Here is a 24,469-nt window from a genome sequence, read left to right on the forward strand (position 1 = left end):
TTTTCATATAACGATATGGTGCAGCCATAAAGATGTGGAGTGGTTGGTATAAATATATTACTTAAGCATATCCATTAGAGCTTCAATTAAGGGTTGAAAGTATACAGAATAAGTGGGAGCACAGTTTTTATATTAAGTTATTGTCTTAATAGGCCTTTATAGTTAAAGGTTTCTTATAAAAGACATGATACTTTAGTAAATGTACATCTATGAATGTAAAACTTTGCAGAAAATATAATGAGATGGATTAGAAAATATTACTTCTATGTTCAAAATTAAGTTAAATCAACAAATGTCTTTGGCACAGTTTACTGATATACATTTCCAGAACACAGGGATTAGTTTAATTTCATATCATGGCTGTATCATCTGTTATAGTATAGTGTGTGTGTTCGCGTGTGTGTGTGTGTGTCTCTACGGTCTCCGACGTGGCCAAAAACAGTTAGCGCCTTCCGTTAGGTTTCCTCTGTTTACTTCATTTCTAATGATGATGTGAGACCGAAACCGCTAGCTAGCTGGCCTAGCTAAAGTAATGAAGAACCGGTAAGAGATGGATGAAAAAACACATGTGATGGGGGGACATACTGATGGGCCTCCTTTTACTTTTCATCTCATGATAGCTATCTGTTCTCACCTGTTTGCTGTAAAGTAACCGTCATATTCTCACTGACGGTGTTAGCGTGCTAGTCTGCAGGCTAGGCTAGCTGTGCGGTGGGTTCGTGTTTCGGTGTGATTTGATATGGCAGATACCAAACTCAACAACACTAGCCTACACTGTTAGTATTTTATTATTTACCCCTGCTGATTAACACAACCGTTGTTAACAGGACTTGGCTTTTAGGTTTATTATCCACCACGTTTGCTGCTGGCAAAGCAACCTTAGCTAACGCCGCTGATAGCAAAACGGTGTGGCCTGGAATGGAGCCAGGGGACTTGCGAGAGAGCCCGGCCGGGTCCGGGGACTCAGACACGGGGGACTGGAGGGAGGAGGCTATTCCTCGTGGGGACGAGGAGGGCAAAGCTGCCGAAACTAATGGAACAGCACTAGAGACTGTGATCAGGGACACCTGCGAGGATGGTGAAAGTGAAAAACAAAAAGGAGTGGGAGAGCAATTACACAGCCCCTATGAGGAGGAACTGGACCCCAGAATCCAGGTATGACACATGTGTTGTGTGTGTGTGTGTGGTCATTTAACTTCCGAATAACATCCATGATGTAGTTATTGTAAACGGTACCTGCAATACTGGAATAGTTTTGGTTAAGCCTAATGGAGAGATAGCTAAACTATGTGTCTAATATGTGCATTGTATTACTTTTTTATTAATTTGACAGGTACAATACCTGTAGGCATTGTTACATTTAAATAAAATGCAACCGGTGTAGTGTGTAGGCTTGGTTTTCTAGCCATAGCTAGTTTGCAGCCCTTCAGAAATAATAACGCAACAGTCTAATACTAATACAGGCATAGAAACTAACAATGACAAACAACCACTACGAACAGTAAATGAAACGACAATTAAGGACAATGACTGAAAACGACGATTAAGAACAGAAGGGAATGAAAATATGTTTACTATTTAAACCCATGTATCTCAGTGTTCACAGATTTGCATTTGTTTAATACATAATCTGCAAATCCGGTTGTCAGATCAAAGGTGATTTATCTTGTCAGTTAATTGCACCGACATGTCTATTGCACCATAACATACCTGTGAAGTACATATAATTCCAGCCCCAGTTTGCAGCCTCCCTGCATTATCATTACATTCAAACAATTCCAGCGTTATTACATTTAAATGTAGAGATAATCCATGATACTTAAACTGGAGCTAATTTCACCCAGACTGTATTTGTTACAGGAATATACAATTTATATTTTCTAGTTGTTAATTATTAAGGGCCTGGAGCAGCACATCATTTTTCCTTTTCCCCACAGGAGGAGTTGGAGCATCTCAATGAAGCAAGTGCAGAAATTAATAGACTGGAGCTGCAGTTGGATGTAAGTAAAAAATGCAGAATTATTTGTACACGTTCCACCTAATTAGGGGCATTTGTTCAGTCTTCCTACACATGACTGAAAAATATGGAAAACGCTTTTTAATAAAAAACGCTTTGTGTTTGACAAAACGAAATGTGACTTACTACCACCTTAGGAATAGCTTGAGAGTCTTTCTCTGTTGTTGAATATTTTATTACCCAGACAGTGCTCATCAATATGTTAATTTGTTTTGTAAGTCATTTAAAAATAACGTTTGCAAAACTCAGAACCCTTAAAATGGAAAATGTTTTGGTGTTGTTGGCGTTTGACACTCGAGTGAGTTGATTGCTGAGTGGCGGCCGGACTCCTGTGTGGAATCTAATCAGTCAGTCCATTCAGGTAAATCTAATCTTGTCATTTTCATGCATTAACCATCCAGGATGCCAGATCAGGGTACCGGAAAATTCTCACAGAGTCTGCCAGGAAGCTAAATGCTCATAGCTCTCAGCTTGGTGGCTGCATAGAGAAAGCGAGACCCTACTATGAAGCTCGTCGCCTTGCAAAAGAGGTACACACAAACAATATGCACATACCTTTTTAAGTAAAAAGCAATGTTTTTTGCTTTCCTTTTACTTACCTGTTTCTCCTTAATTTCATTGAACTTCAAGCATTTTAAATCAAAATCTAAGATTTACAAATACAGTTTGACAGATCGGATTTTAATTGAAATCAACAGAACTCGGGGTCGTGTCCTTGTCATATTCCACTTCTGTAGACTATAAATGTTTTGTCTGCTCTCTGTAGGCACAGCAGGAGACCCAGAAGGCAGCGTTGAGCTATGAGAGAGCGGTCTCCATGCACACAGCTGCCAGGGAGATGGTCTACGTGGCAGAGCAGGGCTTGATGGCTGATGGCAAGAACACCCTGGATCCCACCTGGCAGGAGATGCTCAACCACGCTACCTCTAAGGTAACAAACATGCACACATGTATAGTACAATGACACCAGACCTCTGTAGAGTGGGCCATGAACAATAGGTGCATGGTTGTGGTGTCTCAAATGGGATGTTATGGGTTTTTAAGCTGGTAAACATTCACTGAAAGGTACAAGGAACAAAACATTGTCTAAAACATAGTGGATAGTGACATAGGAATAAAACAAGAGACTTAATCAGTTTAAGTCGATGACCTTGTTGTTTATTATAGCATTTTACATGTACCAAACTAAAGAGGAATAGTCTTGTTAAAAGAGTGTGTGTGTGTGTGTGTGTGTGTGTGTGTGTGTGTGTGTGTGTGTGTGTGTGTGTGTGTGTGTGTGTGTGTGTGTGTGTGTGTGTGTGTGCGCGCGCGCCCTCTATTCATGCGTGTCTCTCGCAGGTGAACGAAGCCGAGGAGGAGCGACTCCGCAGTGAGAGGGAGCACATGCGTGTCACACACGCCTGTCAGGAGGCAGAGGCTCGGGTCCAGACGCTGCAAAAGTCCCTCAAAAGAGTCATTGTGAAATCCAAACCTTACTTTGAGCTCAAGGCCCAGTTCAACCACATTCTTGAGGTAATGCAAACATACAGAGCCCATTAAATACCTGTTGTGTAAAACCTTGAACACGTACAAGATGTTCTGGGCATGTACTTTGTTCTCCGTCACTCCCAGATTCCCATTCTCACAAGAAAAAATCAGTTGTTTAGTTGCTGCGTTGTAAATATGCTGCTGAGTTGGCAAAAATGCTCTTATATATTCTGTACGTTATAGATTTAGTAGAGGTCGCTCGTAGGTTATGGCATAAAATCAATGTTGAAATTGATGATTAAAGTTTCTGTGCCCTCTGTGTGACTTTAGGAGAACAAGGCCAAAGTGCTGCAGCTGGAACAGCACGTAGCCAAAGTAAAAACCCGCTACTCCATGGCCTTACGAAACTTGGAAAAAATCAGTGAGCAGATCCACGCTCTGAGGGGGAGGGACCAGGCCGAGGGAAGACGCACCACTGTCTGCGCTGGGCGGAGTCCCCCTGTTGGAGCCGAGTCCGATATCAAAGTTAAGAAAGAAGGTGGGGCATGCGGCAGTGGTGCGACGGGGACGGATCGAGTGGACGCAGCCATCGACCTGGAGAAATACAAGGAGAAGGAGAATGAAAAGGAGCGGGAGCGAGCGGGGTCGGATTCCCTTTCGGTCTTCAGCCTGCAGACCATCGCTTCCGACTTGGAGAAATATGATTCCATTGAGCACCTCGGGGACCTCAGTGATGTAGGGAGCTGTGACTGGGGATGAGGGGGAGAAAGAGAGAGGTGGAGTGATGGATAGAAGAGACAAGCTGGCGGAAACAGCTGCCAAAGAGCGCCAGCAGCAGTTCTACAAGCAGCACCACCGAAGCTTCAGTTTGTGAGGCTGTCATAGATGTAAAACGGCTAAAAATACTGCAAAAGTACGAGTTATCATGAAAGTGCAAATTAGGGTGAATATCCCTAACACACAGGTACCAACCAAAGTGTAAGACAGTGAATTAGCTGCAAATGTAAAACTGGAGTGATGCAGTTCTATGTGAATGATATGATGGTGTAAATTAGCACACATACTTTGACTGACAACACATTATCCTAAAGCTGACACTGATCGATAGTTAATATTGCAGCCTAGTTAGAACACTAATAGAATCTAAAGAGCTTTCAACCCTCCAGGACAAAGTATGCTGTGTATTCACTCCCTCTGAGGAATTCTGGGTAGAATTTGTTCCTTGTGCATGAAGGAACAGCGAAGATTGATCAAAAGCCCTGATTGAGCAGGCATGTTTCAAAAAGTGTAATTTCTTAGAGTCCCAGGCTAATCGTTGATCTAATTTGGTGAGACGAGTGAAAACAAAACCCTCCGTTGTTACCTTTCCAGTCCTGTCGAGTCTTATTATACTTATTAGCGACTGCTTCAAGGTAGAGGGGTCGCAGGGTCTCTCCATACACACCGAGACCCAGACTCGTAACCACCCTCATCATGTTGGCGTGCAGGGAAAAATGACAAAAACGGTTCTGTCAGTGCAGAGTGAAAGCATGTTTGAATTCACATTTCGTATATTTATTTACAGTAACATGCTGCAAGCAGTGCTTTTGTTATTTTTGGCACGAGAGAATGCGTTTTTTGAAAATTCCTGAAATGATTAATGAATGAAGTCTGAGGATGATAAAGACTCTTTACACTCCGACAGCATGCACTCCTTGTTCGCTATCTAAACTGACATTTATGACATGTATTCAGGGCTATATGCTGAAACAAAAACTGACAACATTAATGCTAAGATGATAAAGCTGCACCCATGTTTTCTTTTCTGTCGCTATGCTGTAGTCTTTTGGTGCAAAGGCCTTTTCCAAATTTGTATTATTTGAATATTGTTTACATTTGTATAAGTGGTTTCCTCTTTTGATTTCCTTTCAAAAAAATATTCGCCCTTCTAATTTGAAGTGTGCCTTGACACAGAACAAGCAACACATTTAGCATGAGTAGCACTTTGTTGTAAACTCATCTGTAGTTCTGTTTACAACCATTTAAAGAACAAGTCTGTGCCCTTTTATGATACTTTATTTTTGTTTATTTTTAATAATCGAAGTCTCCCTGCCGATGAGACTTGAAGAGTTATAATTTATTTTTCTGTTTTGGTTTCTGTATTTTGCTTTAATGATATTGTACTTTGATTGTCAAAGTGTACGATGCAAAACGATGAAGTCAAGAAATGACTTGTAAATGTATGTAATTATTACAAAGCTGGAAGATATTGACTTGTACAGTTACATGTGTTAACTGATTTGAATGTTTGACATGTTTTGTTGTACAGATGTTATGAATACTCACAGTTTGTCATGTGTATTTAATCATTGTCGCAGTTCACCTTCACTCCTGTCTTAATAATTAGTCTCCACCGTTTTAATGGCATTTGTGAATTAGTCCGAATGCTATCCAATGTATGTCATATCTATAATCAATAAACCAGATCATACTTCTTGGGCTTGTGTGATTCACACATTTTCAAGTGTTTGATATCTTGTAAACTTATTGTATGTCGAGAGGCAGGTTTTTACTGATGCAGGAAGAGAGATGGTGAGAGACAGTGGAAGAGGTTGTGTCATCCCCAGCCTTGCTTCAATTATTCAGCAGCAACATAAATATGAAGCAGGATCTCAGAATAGATGGCAGAAGAGGTGCAGAGGATGGTACAAAAGACAAAAGAGGAAGATGAAGGAGGCGATGGGCTTTGATTTAATAGATGACCAGTGTTGTAGAAATGACTGCTTTTTGCTTGGTCGACTTAACTCCAAAGGGATTTAGGAAAAGGCTTAACAATGTAGGCACTGTTAATACTACAGCGCCATATCTGCACCTCCATCCGTATCTAGTCCTGCCGTGATATAATTATTAACGGGGATAAATCCACAAGCTTATCGTAAACCCAAAGCCTCCTCGTAAGATTCATTTTTTGATATTTTACATTCGTGGGCCCAGACCTTAGCGCGTTTCATCTTGGAAAGGAGGGGAGGGGGGGAGGATCAGATAAATGCGTGAGAGGGACTGTTACGCACGGTGCGTCTCCATCATGACGTCGTGAATTAGCTCAAGATTGTAAGGGAAGAGAGAAAAAAAGGAGGGAGTGTGGTGAATCGGTGTTTCGTCGTTTATGGGGATGCGTTTGTATATAGTGCATGTATATTTTTTGTATGGATTTTTGTCATTTCTTACCTTTGCCATGCGTAACTGCAATACATAGAAAAAACCCGAATAAGATACGTCTCGTTTTTGTAACATTCTGTTTACGAGCGGAGCAGCTTGCACATTGATAGCCATACTAATATAGCCATAAAACCGTTGTAAAGATGCATATTTTTACCAAATAATCCGACGTTGGGCTTTCCCTGGCGGATCCACCCTGGAGGACGAACTGTTATATTGACTGAGCGCATCGAAACTAATAGTAAGTACACATGCTACAGCTTTGCCTCAGGGGGCTAGGGGCTACTATTACTGTAGGTCGCAATATTAGACTACATTTATTCAGAAAATGCTCCATTTCCCATGCAGATAATCTAGACAGATGCCACACACGTTCTTCATTTTGTATGCAAAGGCCATTCATATTCGATTGGCACAGGCCAGATTTGTTTTGATTTCCTTCATGCAAGATGTCTTTTTATGCTTTAGAAAGAGACGATAGCAGGATGAGATGTTGCACCTTTTTAAACAACACACAACGGGTTTAATGAGGTAATATGTGATTTAAGACGCTACTTTTGAGATCCATTCATTTGAGGACTGTACGGGCTTGTTAATATGGTCGGCCTTGCTCTACAGGCCATCACGGATTCCCTTGTCAACAGCCGAGAAGTAACTACCGGCAGCATACGGTTGGTGGCACCCTTACTGTGACCCTCACGTTTCAGCAGTTCATGCTCAGCCATGCACAAAATACAGCATCTGGGTCTATGTGCGTGGTCCCCGTGTGGCCCTGCTCTGAGCTTGAAAATAGCAACTACATGCGTCTCAGCATGAAGCTGTCTTTGGTGCTGAAATGGACCGGAACATCCCTTTCCATTGCAGCTTCCGGAATTATAAACACACAAGGAAGTAGGCAGTGTCTGTGCAACATTAGAGGTGGATGTGGATGGGCTGTAGGTGTTTATTTTTCCATTACAAGATGTTGCACAAGGCTGCAGTGTTCCTGGAGCAGAAAAGGCGCTGTCCGTGGTGCTGAAGCCTTAATTGCATTTAAAGCTTGAGGCTAGTCGACTGGCCCCCTTCCCCCTGTCTGCTCAGTGCCGCTGCTGCCACAACGCTGATGGAGTTAGCTGGATTTATGCTGGATAGGCTGCTTCATCCGTGCTAGACTCACTCACATAGTTTGCTTTTATCCGGCTCAGTGTGTGATCGCTGATATTAATGACTCCTGCTGGGCTGTCCTTCTATTTCCCCCTTTTTTCTCTCTACTGCCTCCCCCTTCTCTCCTTCCCTCACAGGACAAAAGCACGCACTGTACGCTGCCAACACCCCCCCCCCCCTGCACACACCAACACACACATGATACACACTCTTCTCAGTGAACTCTAAAAATACACTAGATAATGCTAATGAAGGATCCAGCAGAGTTTGTCTGTCTCCCACAAGCAAGCCTCGCTGCCATCTGTCTCCCTCACTGTGGTGCTTTGCTTTGTTTTGCCCCCTACCCATCTTCCCTCTTCATCACACACACGCACGCACGCACGCACGCACACACACACGCACGCACACACTCCCTTCACCCCCTTACTGCCTTGTTAAGTGTGAGAGTATTTGTATGTGTTTATATTTGTGCATGTGTAACAGCGTCATAAAGCAACATTTATTATTCAAAACTGCAAATGAACAGCTATATAGTGTGTGTTTATCATTGATACAGTCAGTTGTGTTTGTGCAAGCACTCGAGGCGCTGTGGCTCACGGGACTTAAGGGTCTTTTGACTTTTTGCTTGTTTGCATATCACGCTCATTCTGTACTCATGAAATCTGCAGGTTAGGCAGCAAGTGTGGCAGCCAAGTGGCCTGTCATTTCACTATTTTTTGTAAAGCACACAGAGTCTTTCTGCACATTAAGTAGGGTTAAATTAATGTAATAGTTTGCTCATACATTGGGACACTATTTTCTATTTGTTATTTGTTGATATTGCAGATATTATTTATTGAATTAATTGTTAATTCATGGGAACTCCTCTGATTATAAACATCAAAGTCTGTTTACAGATCTTGGGGAGTACTACTGCATATGTGAACAAAATAAAGCCTTTTGTGGCTCCAGAGAGAGCTGTTTGAAGTCTGATAACTTGCCTCAAGTGATGTCAGTGGTCAAGTTGCACAGTGGGTAATGTAATGTTTTAACAAGGAAGAAGAGTGCATTGAATTATAAAGTACGAGATCTCTGGTTCTGCTGCATCAACCTTTTTTTTGTAGGTCTGACAATGTTAGCATAGAGGAGTGCAAAGCCTAATCAATGGAGAATTGTCCCAGAGTTTCCCCAGCAGTGAATAGGTGTGGTGGGTAATTGTTCCTTTAAAAATCTGTCAACACACATAAAAGCACCTTTCCGCTTTGCAATGGGGAGCTTTTGTATCTGCATGTCTGCAAACTGTTCTTTTCTACCCTGACATGAAGAAAACTATGAAATATATTGAGTCTGTCTTGGCGTGAAATGTTTCTATGGGCAGCCTTTTTGCACAAATATCAGTATCAGCCATCAAAACCTAAGATGAAACTTTGTACAGAGGGCTTTTGAAAGGAAGCCAAGCTGGCTATACTGAACCTGGACTGTCTGCAAGGTAAATACAAATAGAAGCAGGGGAAGAAAAGTGGACTCATCTTGCAGCTCATGCGCTCTGTGCACAGTTAGGCAGCATTTTTGCCAAAGAAGTGGATGCATCCCTTTTTAGAAGAACAGACAGCAGTGGACCAAAAATGACTGTATCTGAGAACTGAGAGTGTAGCTGTAATACTGAGAGAATATTTTCTCAGTAACCCTTTTCTCTTTGTCTCTCCTTTCCTCTTTGTTGCTCCAAAAAAAGAAGCTCAATTTCCCAATCACACTTCCCTACTTAAAAAACCTCTCTCTCTTCCTTCTCTTTCAGATCCAGAGATGGCACTCCTATTGTTTCTGACTATTCTCTATGCTCTTCCATCTTTCGTTGTGCCCATACATAATTCATCAACTGGAGGTAATTTGTGTGTGTTTGTGACTGAATACATGTGTGAATGTGTGTGTGTGTTTATAATATGCCTTAATGGACAGAAGTAACTCCGCAGACATTGCTAAGTGACCTGAATGAAGCACTGTAATTTGTGCAGCAGGGAAGGCATCAGTTACATTGACAATCTGTCATGTTGCTGTAATATATCTACATTATCTGCAGACAGAGCTTTTCCCTGTCTGCTCTTTTCGTCATTCATTCTTCTCTTTTTTTCCAGGCTGTGGTATCATTCGGCCTCCCAGGGATGGGGGGATCCGCTACAGAGGTCTGACACAGGAACAGGTACAGAGAATTACTGCTCTGAATCTGAATTACACAACTTCATCTGTCAAATTAAGCCCATTAAACCACAGTTGGCTTGAACATTTTCAAAATAAAAACACAACATAGGAAGTATAAAGCAGTGGATACTGTATTTGCTAACTGTAATTTAAGTGGCAACAATAACGTTAAAGTTAAGGTGGGTAATGTGTTTTAAAAACATTTTTTGTTAAGTGTGTTCAAATACTCTTTACATCCTGACAGCTATCAATAAATCAAATGCTCTGACAAAAAACATAGAAAAGCAATCCGTTATCTGCGGCTGGACTATCCAATATTTTTTTTCGGCCAAAATGAAAAGATTGGACGGCCGACCTGCCTGTCAAACTACCTGCGTACCTGTTCTCTTAATACATCCGGTCTACGTACCTGCGCGCACTCTGCTCGTGCACTCATCGCGCGTCACCGAAGTCTTCCACGAGCTGCTAGCTTGACAGCTGAGTACTAGCTACGTTCATTGTAAAGAGTTGGCAACATTGGGCTGGGTTTTTCGGTTGGATAATTGTTCAAATGTAGCTTACCCTTGCTGGTTTCTCCAATGTTACCTACCCAAGCTTTAATACAAATTAGTGAATATTACTCCATATGATGAGAGTTATTTTAGCTAATGATATAATAATATCGACTAATGATGTAACAACGTCCAAGAAGAATAACTTGAGTTATCAGCTGACATTACTATTACATTATGAGTAAAAAGTAAGGATTCATTTTAAACTTAAAGGAATAGTTTGACATTTTGAGAAATATGCATATTATCTTTCTTGCTTTGACAGGAAGATTGATACCACTCACTGTCTGCAATAAAAATGCTGCTTATCTTAGCTTAGCATAAAGACTCAATCAGGGGGAAACTGCTAGCCTGGCTCTGTCCAACTGTAACAAAATATGCGTATTCCCTCAATTATTGATCCCTTATCCCACTGTGTGATATCATACTGTATATATAGGCCTACTACTGCACCATTGCATCACATGTAAAATATCTAAATGTTTTATGCATCATTTTACACATATTTCCCCCAAATTTAGCCTGACATATCTGGTGTATCTATCATATATATCCTTGGAAACTTTGGGATCTACATTAGAATTTTAAATAAAGTTATGTGGGTTTGAAAAATGTTTACACAATGTTTGGCTTGTCTGACTAACCCAATGGCATGCAAGTGAGATTTAAGCAAATACCCATACCTGTGAAATAATCAATGCCTCGATTACCCCTTTATTTTTTAAAATAAATTGTGTCTAATCTTCACTATCTTGTGTCTATTTGTAATTTTTAGTACAGAATAAATAACTAAATGGCACAAGATGTCTCCTACTTCGCTGAAAAGTCAATTCTCAGTGTATGTGCGCTGGAACGTTACATGTTTCCACCTCACACTGTCTAACTTGCATATTGGACCACGACTGACTTCCAATTTAGTTGTGATAATCAAGACGAAATTAAACTCATGTACGTGTGTTAAACTGAGATTCAAGGTGAGCACAGAGAAACTGGCTCAGCACATACATCATTCTGCACAGTGGAGGTCAGACATCCAGGTGAGGATAACAATGCATTTTAAAGCTTACAAAATTGTAATTATTTCTATAATGCAGCCACACTCAAATAAGAAGAGAGATTGGTGCAGTTTCAAAGTGTAAGAAGGACAACACACTCGTCAACTGAGACATTCAAATGTTTGAAATCTAACTGCACCTCTCTAAACATTTACACAGTGAACATATATGCAGTTGAATCATGGAGCAATACTGCTTATATCCCTCCTCCCCCAACCAGACAGAAGGTGTAATTCAGAGTGTTATAGCCCATCAATTCAGACAATATCGCCATGAAATGTTCTCCCTACTAAAACTTTATTGTCACAGCCATATGACAACAGAGGCTACTGCATTGAGACTGAAGAGGGAAACCTGGTATGAGAGAGCATCAATCATGCTTTAATTACTGTCTCTCCTTCTTCCAATCTCTCTGTGTCTCTCTTACAGATCCGCAGTGTGCAGATCCTCCCGGTGGACTATGAGATAGAGTACATCTGCAGAGGAAACCGGGTGATTGTGGGCCCCAAGGTCAGGAAGTGCTTACCCAACGGCACATGGACGGACTTGACGCTGCACAGTAGATGTTGTAAGTCCTTTTTGGTCTAATTCTCATCCCCTTTTTATCCCGTCCTCCCCCCTTCCTTATCTCACCCCTTTCAAAACAATTATGTTTGTAATGAGTGCTTACATGTTCGGTATTTAATCAATATCAAATTAAGTTACAATTAAATAATATGAATAAAGCCCATAAACACAGAGGAAAGTGTGAAGTACTGTGCAACCTTCACTCTTACCTTTTTGAGGACTTGGATTGGTGTCATTTGTATCAGTAGTAATGCAAACTTAAATCAAGCTTACATAAAATCAAACCCCAATCTTTTCTTGTTGTGGTTTCCTTCATTACCTCCAATCATTATTCAACAAGACACAACACATCATTTACACATAATCACTTTTGAGTCGATATGGTGAACCTGCAGTTACAGAGCAACATTAGCATTCAGTTGGAGTCGTGTTTGTGTTCCGCATGATACGTCCAATAATCTCTCTCTTTTTGCTCTGTTTTTGGTCTCTACCAACTCCTGAGGGAAATATCTGTCTCTTCAGCTGCTAAATGCTCCACACTGTTCACCAGCTTCTCTTTAACGGTGACTGTCTGCTATTTGGTGCTGAGCAGGCATTGTACAGTGACTTTTTAAAACTTTTTGCTGATAAAAAGCTGCCAGCTGCAGCCAAAAGCTGCGCTGTGAGAGCAGGATCAGAGCAGTAAAGTTGTAGCGCGGCAGCTAAACAATGAGCTGAAACTCACCGTAAAGCTCTGTAACGCCGAGGGGAGCCACCGATTCATGAGATAATTCTCTTCAGCACTAAGAGTGCTCCTTTTCACTTTGTGTTGTCATAAAATATAGATTATTACGCTTTAAATAGTTGCTGTTGTACTGGAATAAAAGTTAAACTAACCAACGTTTTTGAGCTGTCAACCACATCCCTGCAATAAATGGAATTAACACAGAAAGCAGTTTTCTGTGAAGACCAGTCACAACATGTGAGAAGTCATCGAGTCATCAGGAGTCAGTGGACGGCCAGGGAAAGATCAAGGAGACATCCGACCAAAAAAGACCATCTGTGAAAACCGTGAGATGCGATATAAAGCTTTGAAAAAGCTAGTAAGTGAACCTTTGAGTTGGGATTATGTAGTCACACATTTAGGTTGATTGGACACAAATTATCCCAGTGAAAGCTTTCTCTTGCTGTACAGGTGACATGCCACCAAGCAGAGCTTGTAAACCTACTTTGTTTTGTTGAATTTGGATCTATGAATAGGTTTGTTATTTTGCTTGTTTAGTCCTGTTGATTGCTGCTTAGCATTTCTGTTTGGACACTCTGATGAGGTCCGTGTGCCTGATGAAGGGCTTTATAAATAAATAGATGCAAATGTGAACTTATCTGTGATACCCCCATAGAGAATACTTTTGGCTGATGCTTTCTGGGTATTGCTTTGGAGTGCTTACATTTAGATTAATAGGTATTATTCTAGTATATGTGTATGATAACTCAATTACTTATGTATTATTTTATATAATTTAAGCTGTTTACTGCCACTACATACACATACGTCTTAACTGTTACTGTGTTTTTGCTCCAAATGTTGTTATTGGACAGTGAGGCTTGAATGTAATTTCTACTCTAATTTTAATTTCTAATTTCGCCTCTGAGAATAAGGCCACAGATCCAATCAAATCCCCTGTTATATCTCCTGTTTTTGTTCTTTCAGTTCACATTTAACATCAGTGGATTTTTTTCCCCCCTCAAGAGTATATTCTCTAAAGCAGGATTTTTGTTTTCTCTGGCTTATGTAAGAGCACAAGCTGCAATGTGCAGATTGGAGTTTTATTATGTGCTCACATGCTGGAAGGAAGATTCTACAAACTCGGCAGCTCAACAAATTATATTCAAGAGCTTAGCCATTTTGTCAGAAAACCAAACTAAGAGAAATGGAGGCTGTAAAGTAGCAAGCTAACATCCCAAATGTTGGCTTAAGTGTAGCCCGATGTTTCTTACTGGTAACTTAATACAATAAGATCTTTATTCTCCTCGACCCCTCCGATGTTGGCAAAGCATCTGTTTGACCTTTTTTGCTCATTTGTATTTTACCTAGTGCTTGTTCACATGTTGGAGGAAAATGTTATGTTCTGTATATTCCTTCATTTGTACACACTGAACAAGCGTCTTCTGAGTCAGCAGCAGCAATAACCAGAAGACATGAAATAAGCTTGGTAAATAAAGGACGATGTTTTAAAACCTATATGAATCAGAATCAGAGTCTGGTTTAATGCCCGGTATGTTTCACAGATGTTCACAAGGAAAGTTTATGTGCACAAACAAAATAATTTCTACATCCTGTACATGTTGGGAATGAATAGCGTTAACGTTAGTTGATTCAGGAAACGAAGGGGAATTAATGAATCATATATAAATGAAATATTGGTGTGAATGTTTGACTTCCATTCATAAGGTGTCCAGAAACATGAGTCTAAATGAATGCTGATGTTTCCCTGTCTGCTCTGCTGGATGTCTAGCGAACATGTTTACCATAACAACTTTATAAGGTTGTAATAAGTTGTGTTCTGCTGCCCCCAAGTGGCAACAAAAAGTTCGACTGTGCTGGTTATTTGGCCACACTTACTGAGAGTTTTGACAACCAATAACATTTGTTCCCCATCATAAGTGTGTTTACTTCTGATAAATGTTAGTGTACCTGCGACTCCATCGTCCAGTTATTATGCATTTACCTTTCTATAACTCTCTGTGTCTCTGCCTCCCTCTCTTTCGTGGTTATTCTGGTTCCCAGTGCTGCTGTGTCCGCGGGTGTGGACCTCCCTAGAGAACGGCAGAGTGACGGTGAAGCCCCCCGGGCCGCCAGTGGAGGGGACAGTGCTCCATTACAGCTGCCACGCCGGCTTCATCCTGGAGGGCAGAAATATAAGCCATTGCACTAAACTGGGAAAGTGGGACGCGCCTAAACCAACCTGCCTCTGTGAGTTTCTAAACCAGCGTGACGAAATGAGATTTTACATTAAGCTCCCATTTTCAGTAGAATTAAGAAAATGATGCTGTATGGTGGGATGTCAGCAGGCGAAATGACAACACAGACTGTGATTAATGACATTATCACTGCAGCCAGTCTAGTAAACATTCAGTGAACATTTATGCCACAATAACGCCTTCCACTAGGCCATCACCACCCTAACCTTTAAGTCAACTTTTCAGCCAAATGATGCTTCCAGCTTCTCAAATGTGAGGATTAGATGCTTTTTCTTTGTCATATATGATACCTTTTTTTGTCAATAGTTTGTTAAAAGTAACGTTAATGGATAAACGGTTGAACTAGTTAGCTAAATGTAATTGGATAAATGGTTGAAACATACAGCTTCACTCCAAGCAGTGGCAGTAGCCTACGATTGACCAATCCAACCTAAATATTGACAGTTCAACTGTACCTCAGATCAAAAAGGTTGGGGACCACTGGCCTAAGGGACATTTCATTAACTCTCTTGTACCTATGGGAATATACATATATATATATATATATATATATATATATATATATATATATATATATATATATAGCCCTTATTACGGAAACTAATTCCTTATATTTAACAGGAAAATACTTTTGATATAGTTATGATATTATACTATAAAGATGACTTTTATCATCAAACAAAGTTGTTACAAAGATTGTACCACTTTCAATCCAGTTCTCTTTATATACACTTTTATTGTTAACAGGGATATTATTGTTGTTCCAAATTATATCCTTATGTGATGAAAAGTTGTGAACATAAAACAATTTCCAAGACAGTAACAGCAGCTGATCTTTGAGAGTTACAGGCAATAGAAACAGTATAAAATGCCTCTCATATAACACTGATAAACTGAAAAATGTTCAGTTGATAAGATAAAACAAGCAATTTAAAGACATTACCTGCTGAATATAACAGGTAGGCCCTATTTGTATAACTTTCTGACATTTAATTGTCGAAATCGATTGATTAATTAATCTATAATGAATATTATGGATTAGTTACAGCCCCATTAAATGTATAGAAATCCCTAATTTGTTTATTATTGGCAGTAATATACATTGTATTCAAATAAACAGAACACGTCCATCTCACCACACAGACATGGCCGCCTCACAAAAATGGGAACACGAGGCTTTAACGGTGACAGATAATTACAAACACCTGCTCTCCCAGCGATGAAACATGGTTGCTAGGCAGTAAATGATCCGACCAATCGGATGGTGATCCACAGAGGGCAGTTTGTACCATTGGCACAGGCAGGTAAAATGAACAAGAATACAAGTTAAAAGCTGATTTTTAAACGTAATAGGATAAATACTCAATGAATGTAGGAGGATGCGAGTGGATATTTGTGATATCATCCACACCCACGTGTGTTCTCAGTTACAACAGTTGGCATGTCTGAAAAGATTTGTCCAAATTAGCGCAAATAATTGAGGATTTAAAAAAAAGAAAAAGAAATACACACATAGATGAAACAAAGAACTGAAAGAAATGAGATTGCCACCTGGTCATCAGAGGAGTTTTGAGCTATGGGAATGGTGTTATTAAAAGGGAATGAAAGAGGGAATTATCAGCACAGTCGGACTGGGCAACTGAAAGTAGGCGACTTATTGTATAATAAAAAGAAGCTGCTCATATATTCTATTTATAATGTACTCTGATTATGTTTAATTCTTCTCATTAAGTTTCTCTACGGGCGCTACACAATATAACTATTTGAGATTTAAAGGTTTTTCTGTTTTTTATGGTGTTCCTGTGAAATATCATTGGATTACATAACATCTACCACATGAGGAGACCTCATGCCAGGAAATTACTGCTCAGCATCCAACCAACACTACAACTACAGTGCTGTGTCACTGCCATCTAGTGGGGGGAATAAATAGAGTTTTACTGCACCACATCTACAAATAATACATTATCATAATTGAAAAACATCAGGATTTCCATGAAATGCAGAAGCAGTATGATCTCCTCGTTACCTGATCTGTTTCCACATGAATTGTGTTTTTTAATCAAATGTCCTTTTTTCCCTTTTTTCCCCGTGTTTGCCAAAGATGACAGAAACTACACAGGTAGGAATCTTTTTCATTCCTACTATCATGTCCATGCTAACCAAATCCTACTACCTGTTGTCATGTACATACAAGTGACCAGCCAACATGGATTTATATGACACCACAACATACAGTTGCAGTGGTGAAACATTAGTATGACATGAATCTCTTAATTAAGTATAACATTACATTACAACATTGCTTCTGCTTAACAAAGCTTAACAAATCAAATCTGACACAAACAAGGTTCCCTTCCTTTTTAAAAATAATCAATCCCGAAAAAAACTCATTAGAAATGAAAGACATTTTACGTAAAGTAAAGTTAGCCTCTAAATAATCATATAATAAAATACATACACATAAGAAACAGTCTTTCTTCTTTAGGGAGACCATTAAACCTGCCTGTTTCTATAGCTAATAGCAATGAGCCTGAATGTAACTGTACACACAGAGATCTTTGATTTATTGTGCAGTACTGTGCTGCAGATGCAAGGTGTACTGTCGCCACACGAGGGCAGCAGCTGCCTAAAGTACTGACAAGCTGTTGTCCATGAAGTGCCCGTTCAAATCCAGCTGAAACAACTCATTCATTGGGAAAATTAAACTTTCTATATGAACATATTGTCCAATTAAAGATTGTTTCTGCTCTGAGAAACAAGATTATTAAGGTCGTGCACTCAGGTAAATAAATTAGTTTTCATATCTAGTATTAGAACACATACATAATAGCTGATGCCATTTCCCCGTTACCTCTCCATTAACGTGAGGAACATTATTTTTCTACCCTTGAGTATTGAGAAAATCTTTCTTTTATGAATCAAAGCACCGAGAGAGAAGATAAAGACGATTTAATTTGCTCATAATCATCATTAATGAGCTAGCATTTCCAACTCAACTCATCCATAGTAACCCCCTTATGTCTTTAGGTAATTAGTTTTAATGAACAAAACATTGTATTAGTTTGTTGCTAATGGTTTTTGCTACACTCCTTGTCCTTCACTAGGAGTAAGAGGGATTTTAACAAGTTTGCAGCAGGTCATTTCTGAAAATGAATAAGGGTCAAAACATCTACTCGTGCAGCCTTTTGATCTAATCCCTAACAAGGACGATGAACACATGCATTAATGTTGCACGATGGCTCTCCCTCTTGCACAGTTATGTCACCACATTAGCAATTGGCCAGATATTGAATCATACACTTGCTACAGTCCTTGGAAGGATCACAACACTGCACAGTTACTCTAATGAATTAGACATAGACCTGTACTGTTCCCTCATACTGCTCATGCACACACTGCTCATGCACACACTGAAGTCGATATATAGTTTCATGCAAGTAATCCTAGAGGTTGGTTTTAAACAAAAAAAAACTTTCCAAATGTCACAGACAGACTTGACAAACGTATAATTAACAAAGCAGCAGAGAACACTGCTTCCTCAAATAGAAATGTCCATCTACTGTCTCAATTGTGACCTCCTCCTGGCTCTGCTCTCTCTCTTTCGCTCTCCACTCCATGTGCCATCACCACCCACTTACTGCCTCCTCAGCGGGAGAAAGGTTAATACCCTGCTCCTGTCTGTGTCTGCTCTACCCTGAGTCTGTATGTGTGTGTGCGCACATATATGCAGTAGAATTGCATCTCTAGTTTCTGTTTTCTTCGAGTGCAGTATAACAAAACCCCGGTAAAGCTACACAGTCAGTGCAAAGCCACAAACTGTTTCTATCCATGTTTATTAATATAAATATGTATATCTACATGTTGGGCCTACTCTGTATTATATCTTTTTTATAATTCTATTGAGTCATCTATGTAATTGTTTTAAGGTTATTGTATTTTAGAACATAGAAGTGCTAACAGGCGTTAAAGAAAAAGGCATTATTCTAAATATAAGTTTATTTTTCTTTCCTAAACCAATAATGCATTTGTCCATCTCCCATTTGTGTTCAAAACTTCATGTTCATGTTCACTAGAGAAAATACTGCCACACTAAATATGATTTTCAATAGAATAATTTAATAAAAACGGCTAGTCATAAGCAAATGTTGCCAAATAAACAGCATTTGTTGGATTAATGGACTGAAATAATACACATTTATTGCATTAGGGAGTATTTACAGCAGCAGGACAGTGTCTGTGGGGCTGACTCAAAAATAAACTACAGTGCCTGTGTTCATCGTAATCAAAGCACATGAAGGCTCATTGATGTGTTTTTAATAGTTTTTTGACAACTATGGATCTCTATGGCACAAAGGAATAAGATATATTAGACGGCAACACAGACAGCACTAGTACTTATAAATAAGACAAAATATTGCCACCCTCATCCTTTTAAAAGATGGGTTTGTATCCTTGGGATTGATGCAGTGAAAACATTCGGATGGTAATGTGGCCGAAGCTATTCCTTTTTTTCATATCTGGATTCTTAAAAATACCACATGTTGCTATAAAGCTCTGCCCTAGTTACAGGGGAGTCAAACAATTAACTTATTTGTCTTAACTCCCCTCCACCCTGATACTCGAGCATGATATACTACTCTAATAACGGAGGTGCTGCAGAGTATTGGAAACAAAGGTAGTGTGTGGTGTGCTGCTGCTGGACAAATTATGTAATGATGATACTGTATCGAATATGGAGCTTTTTTACTGCATGATGAACTGTATTTTTATAGCACGCTGGCCAAAATGAATGCTAATATAATGCTGGCCCTGCAATGTGTATATACAGCCACGTTTACACCTTGCCCATCTGTTACAACTGAGCAAAGTTAGACAAACACAAAGAACAGATTATGATATAGTCTTTGACCACAGTCTCTGATCTCTGCACAAAGAGAATGAAACTGACTTGTACCGTCAGCATTGTGGGAAAGCCTTACGTCTACAAAATAGCAGCGTCTTGGGAATTGAAACAGTCTGATTGATTTTACACAATATGTATTTTGTCAGAGCATTTTCACAATGATTTGGATCGCTCCCTAAGCAACATGTGCTCTGCAGGTGGAGGAAAATGTAATCTGGTGATTGTGTTTAAAAAAGGGTACATTGAAAAAACAGTATTTGCTCACTAACACGTATCTGCCAGGAGGAAAACAGGTCATTTCTGCAGACGCACAAACATACAGCACATGGCCCTCGTTAAAGAAGCGCATGTCTCCGGTGCATCTTTAGTTGGCTGTGCCACAGGTAATGTCTCCTCTCAATGGGTCATTTGCCACAACGGGGGTTGTTAATACTGCGCTGCCCAATGTCGGTGCCTATTGCATGTGTTGGCTGTGGGATTATAGAGCCAAAAAAAAAAAAAAGCATGAAAGTTCACGGCTGAATAATTGATAGTGCGTTGGATGGGTCACAGGGTGGCAGCGAGGAGGTGGAGGTGGAAGTTGAAGGCAAATGCCAGTAGATGATCACTACACTCACCTCAGCCTGTGAGGGCTTGTTAGCAGCTGTATCTGAATAGCTCTCTACATGGACATATCCAGATAATGAGATTTGGGTAATGAACCAGAGTTATATAATAGTCATATTCTATCGCCTAACTACAGAGGGTTTTTAATTTAGACTGGAGAAATAATGGTCTTCTTCTCAATTGCTGCAATAAGTAATTTTCAAAGGGAACTTTAACACTGACATTACATTGCAATTAGAGCGCTTACACAGAAACTACAAAAACACGACCATGAAATGGAATAAAAGTGAATTTAATAATCCAAATAGGCTGCATTTGAAAATGGCATAAAAATATTGCTGGCAAAGTATTGTTCTTAGATACCGAGCTGTTAACCTTCTGCTGTAACATCCCATCAAAGTTTCCATCGATATCAAATGATGGCGGCAGAATGTGACAAAAACATCTACAGTTATTTTAAGAGAAGGACTGTCATTCAGTTTGAACTATAAAGGCTTAAAGGACTCTGCGTGTGTGCTTGTGTCTGTGTCAGATGGTGTGAGTGCATGGTCGCACAGTCTTTGTGTGTCAGAATTACACACAGAACTGTGCTAGAAGCCACCAGAGGGTTCAAACAGGTGTACAGGGAGTCCACACTCGTTTGTCAACACTAACTAAATCACTGATTCCAGAAATGAAATGAAATGAAATGAAATAGAATCGGCAATGATTGATACCGCCTGCCACAGTTTTTGCTGATTTCTCAAAGCTGCTTCTGTAGCACTTTATAGACTTTGCTGTGGAGAGGAGAATTAGCAGAGGTTGTTACAGAGCTGCTCACTGCTCGTGTGTGCTGGACGAGTAAGCAAGTTATTGATTTGAAGGTCAAACGACATCTAGGTATTCATTGTAAAACCAGGCTAAAGGTTACACATACCTAGCAGCATTTAAATGACTATAGTAAGGTCCTCAGAGGGGAATAGGTTTTCTTTAACAATAGCACCAGCTCTCCAGATGGTTCACAACTTCGGTCTAGATTGAAATATATCTGAACGAATATTTGATGGATTGGCAGGAAACTTTGTACAGACATTCATGTTTCCCAGGGGATGTGTTCTCCTGACATTGGTGAACCCCTGACTTTTCTTTTAGCACCAGCATGAAGTTGATATTTGTGTGTTTTAGTGAAATCGGAGACGGTTCAGAAAGGAGACGGCGCACTGAGAGTCACTTTCCTTCATCTGTGTCACATGGGTTTCACCTCTGCTCGTTTAGGAGACTAGTGAGTCTATTTAACCGCGTAGGAGACGTGAACGCAGATTATGACCGATTCGCGCAATAGTCACCAAAGTATATTTTCACAAGTCACATATATTACGACCGCGCCCACTTAGGAGAGAGGAGGTGTATATCATTGCATACCATTGGTGTTGTTATAGAGCATCTTTGGTGAAATGTTTCCACAACTATAGGATGGATTGCCGTGACATATGGTACACATATGGTATATTCCCCTCGGGAGGAATTGCAAGAAGGTTTTTCATTATCTTGACTGGTAGCACGCTACAGTAAGATGGTGAACATGGTCGCGTTGTCATTGAGAGCATATTGAAAGGAGAACACGGGAACAGAACCATGCATTACATCAGTTTGACTATTATATGTCATTTACCATAAAGTCATCATTGATGTTGTGGTATTGCTTTTCCCTATATCCCCCAGACCTGCAAAAGACCAAATGAATGCTCACTTGGAGAAAACAAATCTGACTCTGTAGATGTTTATTAGTTGTTAAAGTTGTCCTTTTAACCAGGCAATGTCACTGTTCAGCCTCATGGAACTGATGCACTGATTACAAATTGGACATGGATGCACTAGCCTACAGTGTGAGCCAGCAGCTGCTGCAATTGCTGGGAGTAAGAAGCCAAATGCAAAGAAGTAAATGTGACAAAATGAGGTTGTGTGGGACTCTTGTGGAATGGATGTAACTGTTTAAGCTCAGCGTGTAACTCAATAGAAAATCTTTGAGGACATTTTGCCCAGAGCCCCCTCCCAACCACTCACCCATCTCTCTCAGTCTCTCTCTCTCTCCCTCCCTCCTGCTCTCAGCATACATTTCAGATTTGGCCTGGCACACTCTCTCTCCTCTCTCTCTCACACACACTGTCAGCCTGCCGGTGCTGCAGTGGATCAGACGCAGAGCTTTGGCGCGCCTGCTTTTCCGCGGCAGATCGTTTCATCTGTTGGAATACGGATGCGTTAAAGGGGGGGGGGAAATGCTGCCTGCTATTTCCGCTGCTTCTGTTCTCACTTCAAACTCTAGTTGTTGTATTATTTTTTTAGCTGCAGCTCCCAATCCACACTCATTTGACCCGGTTGACGTGTTCTGCGCCGACTCCAGTGTCTAATTCGCGCGTCCTTTTTTTGCGTATAACTCGTGAGGAAGGGATGCGCTCTCCAATATTCATGATTGATTGCAAGCAGAAAGCGATGCGTTAGTTTAGTCACTCCAAATGTGTGGAATTGCATAGATATGAGCTGGATTACAGGACTGGAACTTGACTGATGAGCATCTCGAGGCGAGCAGCAGCGTGTCCTCACATGGTCGCTAGTAAAGGCTGAATGAACTGTGTTTGACTTTGTCCCGAAAATATCGAGCATGCCATGTATAATTAACCATGCAATATGCTAAATTATATGCCGATTTAATGATTTACTCGATTCGCCAAACACGTGCAATTAAAAGTAAATAGATGGTTTACATCCTACCTGCAAAGCTAAACGTTAAATCCACACTCAATCCTGCGTAAAGGTGCCGGACACGTGTTGCTCTTACTTACATTTTAGTTGCAGAATTCGCATATAAAATAAGCTTTTCCCGGCTTGGCTCCGCTGCAGCACCCCGGCTTCAGTTCAGCTCACCTTGAACCATGCTGGTGGTTTGCAGAAGTCCTCCGCGGGTTACTCGCGCATCCCGCGGACATGCGATGTTCCTCCTCCAGGCATCTCTCATCGTCCTTCTCCTCCTCTGGCCACGGCCGTCCGCAGGCAAGAAGAAGCTGTACATCGGAGCGCTGTTCCCCATGAGCGGAGGCTGGCCCGGTGGGCAGGCGTGTATGCCCTCCGCTCAGATGGCCATGGACCTGGTAAACAACAGGACCGACATCCTGCCCGACTACGAGTTGGAGCTCATCCACTACGACAGCATGGTGAGTGCATGTGGAGGAGGTGCGCACTTAAGTGATGTGTGGTGTCATTCAGTGGGATCTAATCATATGCCTCTCAACTTATAACTAACTCTGTCATTTGAAGTGTGCTGGATTTCATTTGTCATCACTTGTGTTTCATGTTGATGCTTCCTCTTGCAATGAAACAATGTTTTCTCACTTTAAGTAGCTCATTATATTTCCCACCTTGGTTTTTTCTCATGGAAGGTACATTAAATGTCACTGGACAGGCTACCTTTTTAATTTAATTTGTAGGAACACCCACTGTTTCCCAAGTCACAGATCTCAAAGAGGAGCTTTCATTAAAGGTCACCGTGCTGATAACTAAACCTCAAGTCCTCTTCTCTACTTGACAAAGGGGGCTGCCATGCCATGTGCAGTGCTGGTTTAGTGTTAAATGAACAAACACACCTCCTGCTTGTTGCTCATCAATCATTAATCGTGGTGGTATTTTAAAATGTCAGCATTATCAGCCACTATAAATCCAATATCCGCCTCCCGACTGCTTTCATTTCCCCCTCGCTGCCCCAGATTACCACCTACTACACTGACATATACTTTAATCAAAAAGCACGTTATTTATCTTCTATTTGCGCCTTGTTGCTGCCTGTCCTAAT

At 40.5% G+C, this 24,469-nt stretch overlaps 2 protein-coding genes and 1 long non-coding RNA gene across 3 annotated transcripts in view; 2 read left to right on the forward strand and 1 right to left on the reverse strand.

The window, feature by feature from the left end:
* Positions 1 to 451: 451 nt before the first annotated feature.
* Positions 452 to 5,961, forward strand: sh3bp5la (SH3-binding domain protein 5-like, a). The gene is given in 8 exon segments (XM_029450864.1): positions 452 to 543; positions 828 to 1,155; positions 1,938 to 2,000; positions 2,419 to 2,547; positions 2,784 to 2,948; positions 3,356 to 3,529; positions 3,815 to 4,228; positions 4,230 to 5,961. Coding segments are annotated over 8 exon segments (1,413 nt in total). The 5' UTR covers positions 452 to 532; the 3' UTR covers positions 4,359 to 5,961.
* Positions 3,946 to 23,674, reverse strand: LOC115020854 (uncharacterized). Its single transcript, XR_003833687.1, has 3 exons — positions 23,548 to 23,674; positions 14,882 to 15,056; positions 3,946 to 4,078 (listed from the first exon to the last, which is right to left on the reverse strand). It is a non-coding gene; the product is annotated as an uncharacterized LOC115020854 (long non-coding RNA).
* Positions 6,566 to 24,469, forward strand: part of gabbr1a (gamma-aminobutyric acid (GABA) B receptor, 1a) — a 59,471-nt gene continuing 41,567 nt past the window's right edge. Inside the window, exons 1-7 of the mRNA XM_029450863.1 lie at positions 6,566 to 6,923; positions 9,600 to 9,686; positions 9,937 to 10,001; positions 12,036 to 12,174; positions 14,941 to 15,126; positions 17,239 to 17,256; positions 23,674 to 23,834. Of these exons, the coding sequence (XP_029306723.1) occupies positions 9,608 to 9,686; positions 9,937 to 10,001; positions 12,036 to 12,174; positions 14,941 to 15,126; positions 17,239 to 17,256; positions 23,674 to 23,834 (648 nt within the window). The 5' untranslated portion in view covers positions 6,566 to 6,923; positions 9,600 to 9,607. The remainder of the gene's footprint in view (positions 6,924 to 9,599; positions 9,687 to 9,936; positions 10,002 to 12,035; positions 12,175 to 14,940; positions 15,127 to 17,238; positions 17,257 to 23,673; positions 23,835 to 24,469) is intronic.

Source organism: Cottoperca gobio, chromosome 16, assembly GCF_900634415.1.
Source record: "Cottoperca gobio chromosome 16, fCotGob3.1, whole genome shotgun sequence".
NCBI classification, from domain to species: Eukaryota; Metazoa; Chordata; class Actinopteri; order Perciformes; family Bovichtidae; genus Cottoperca; species Cottoperca gobio.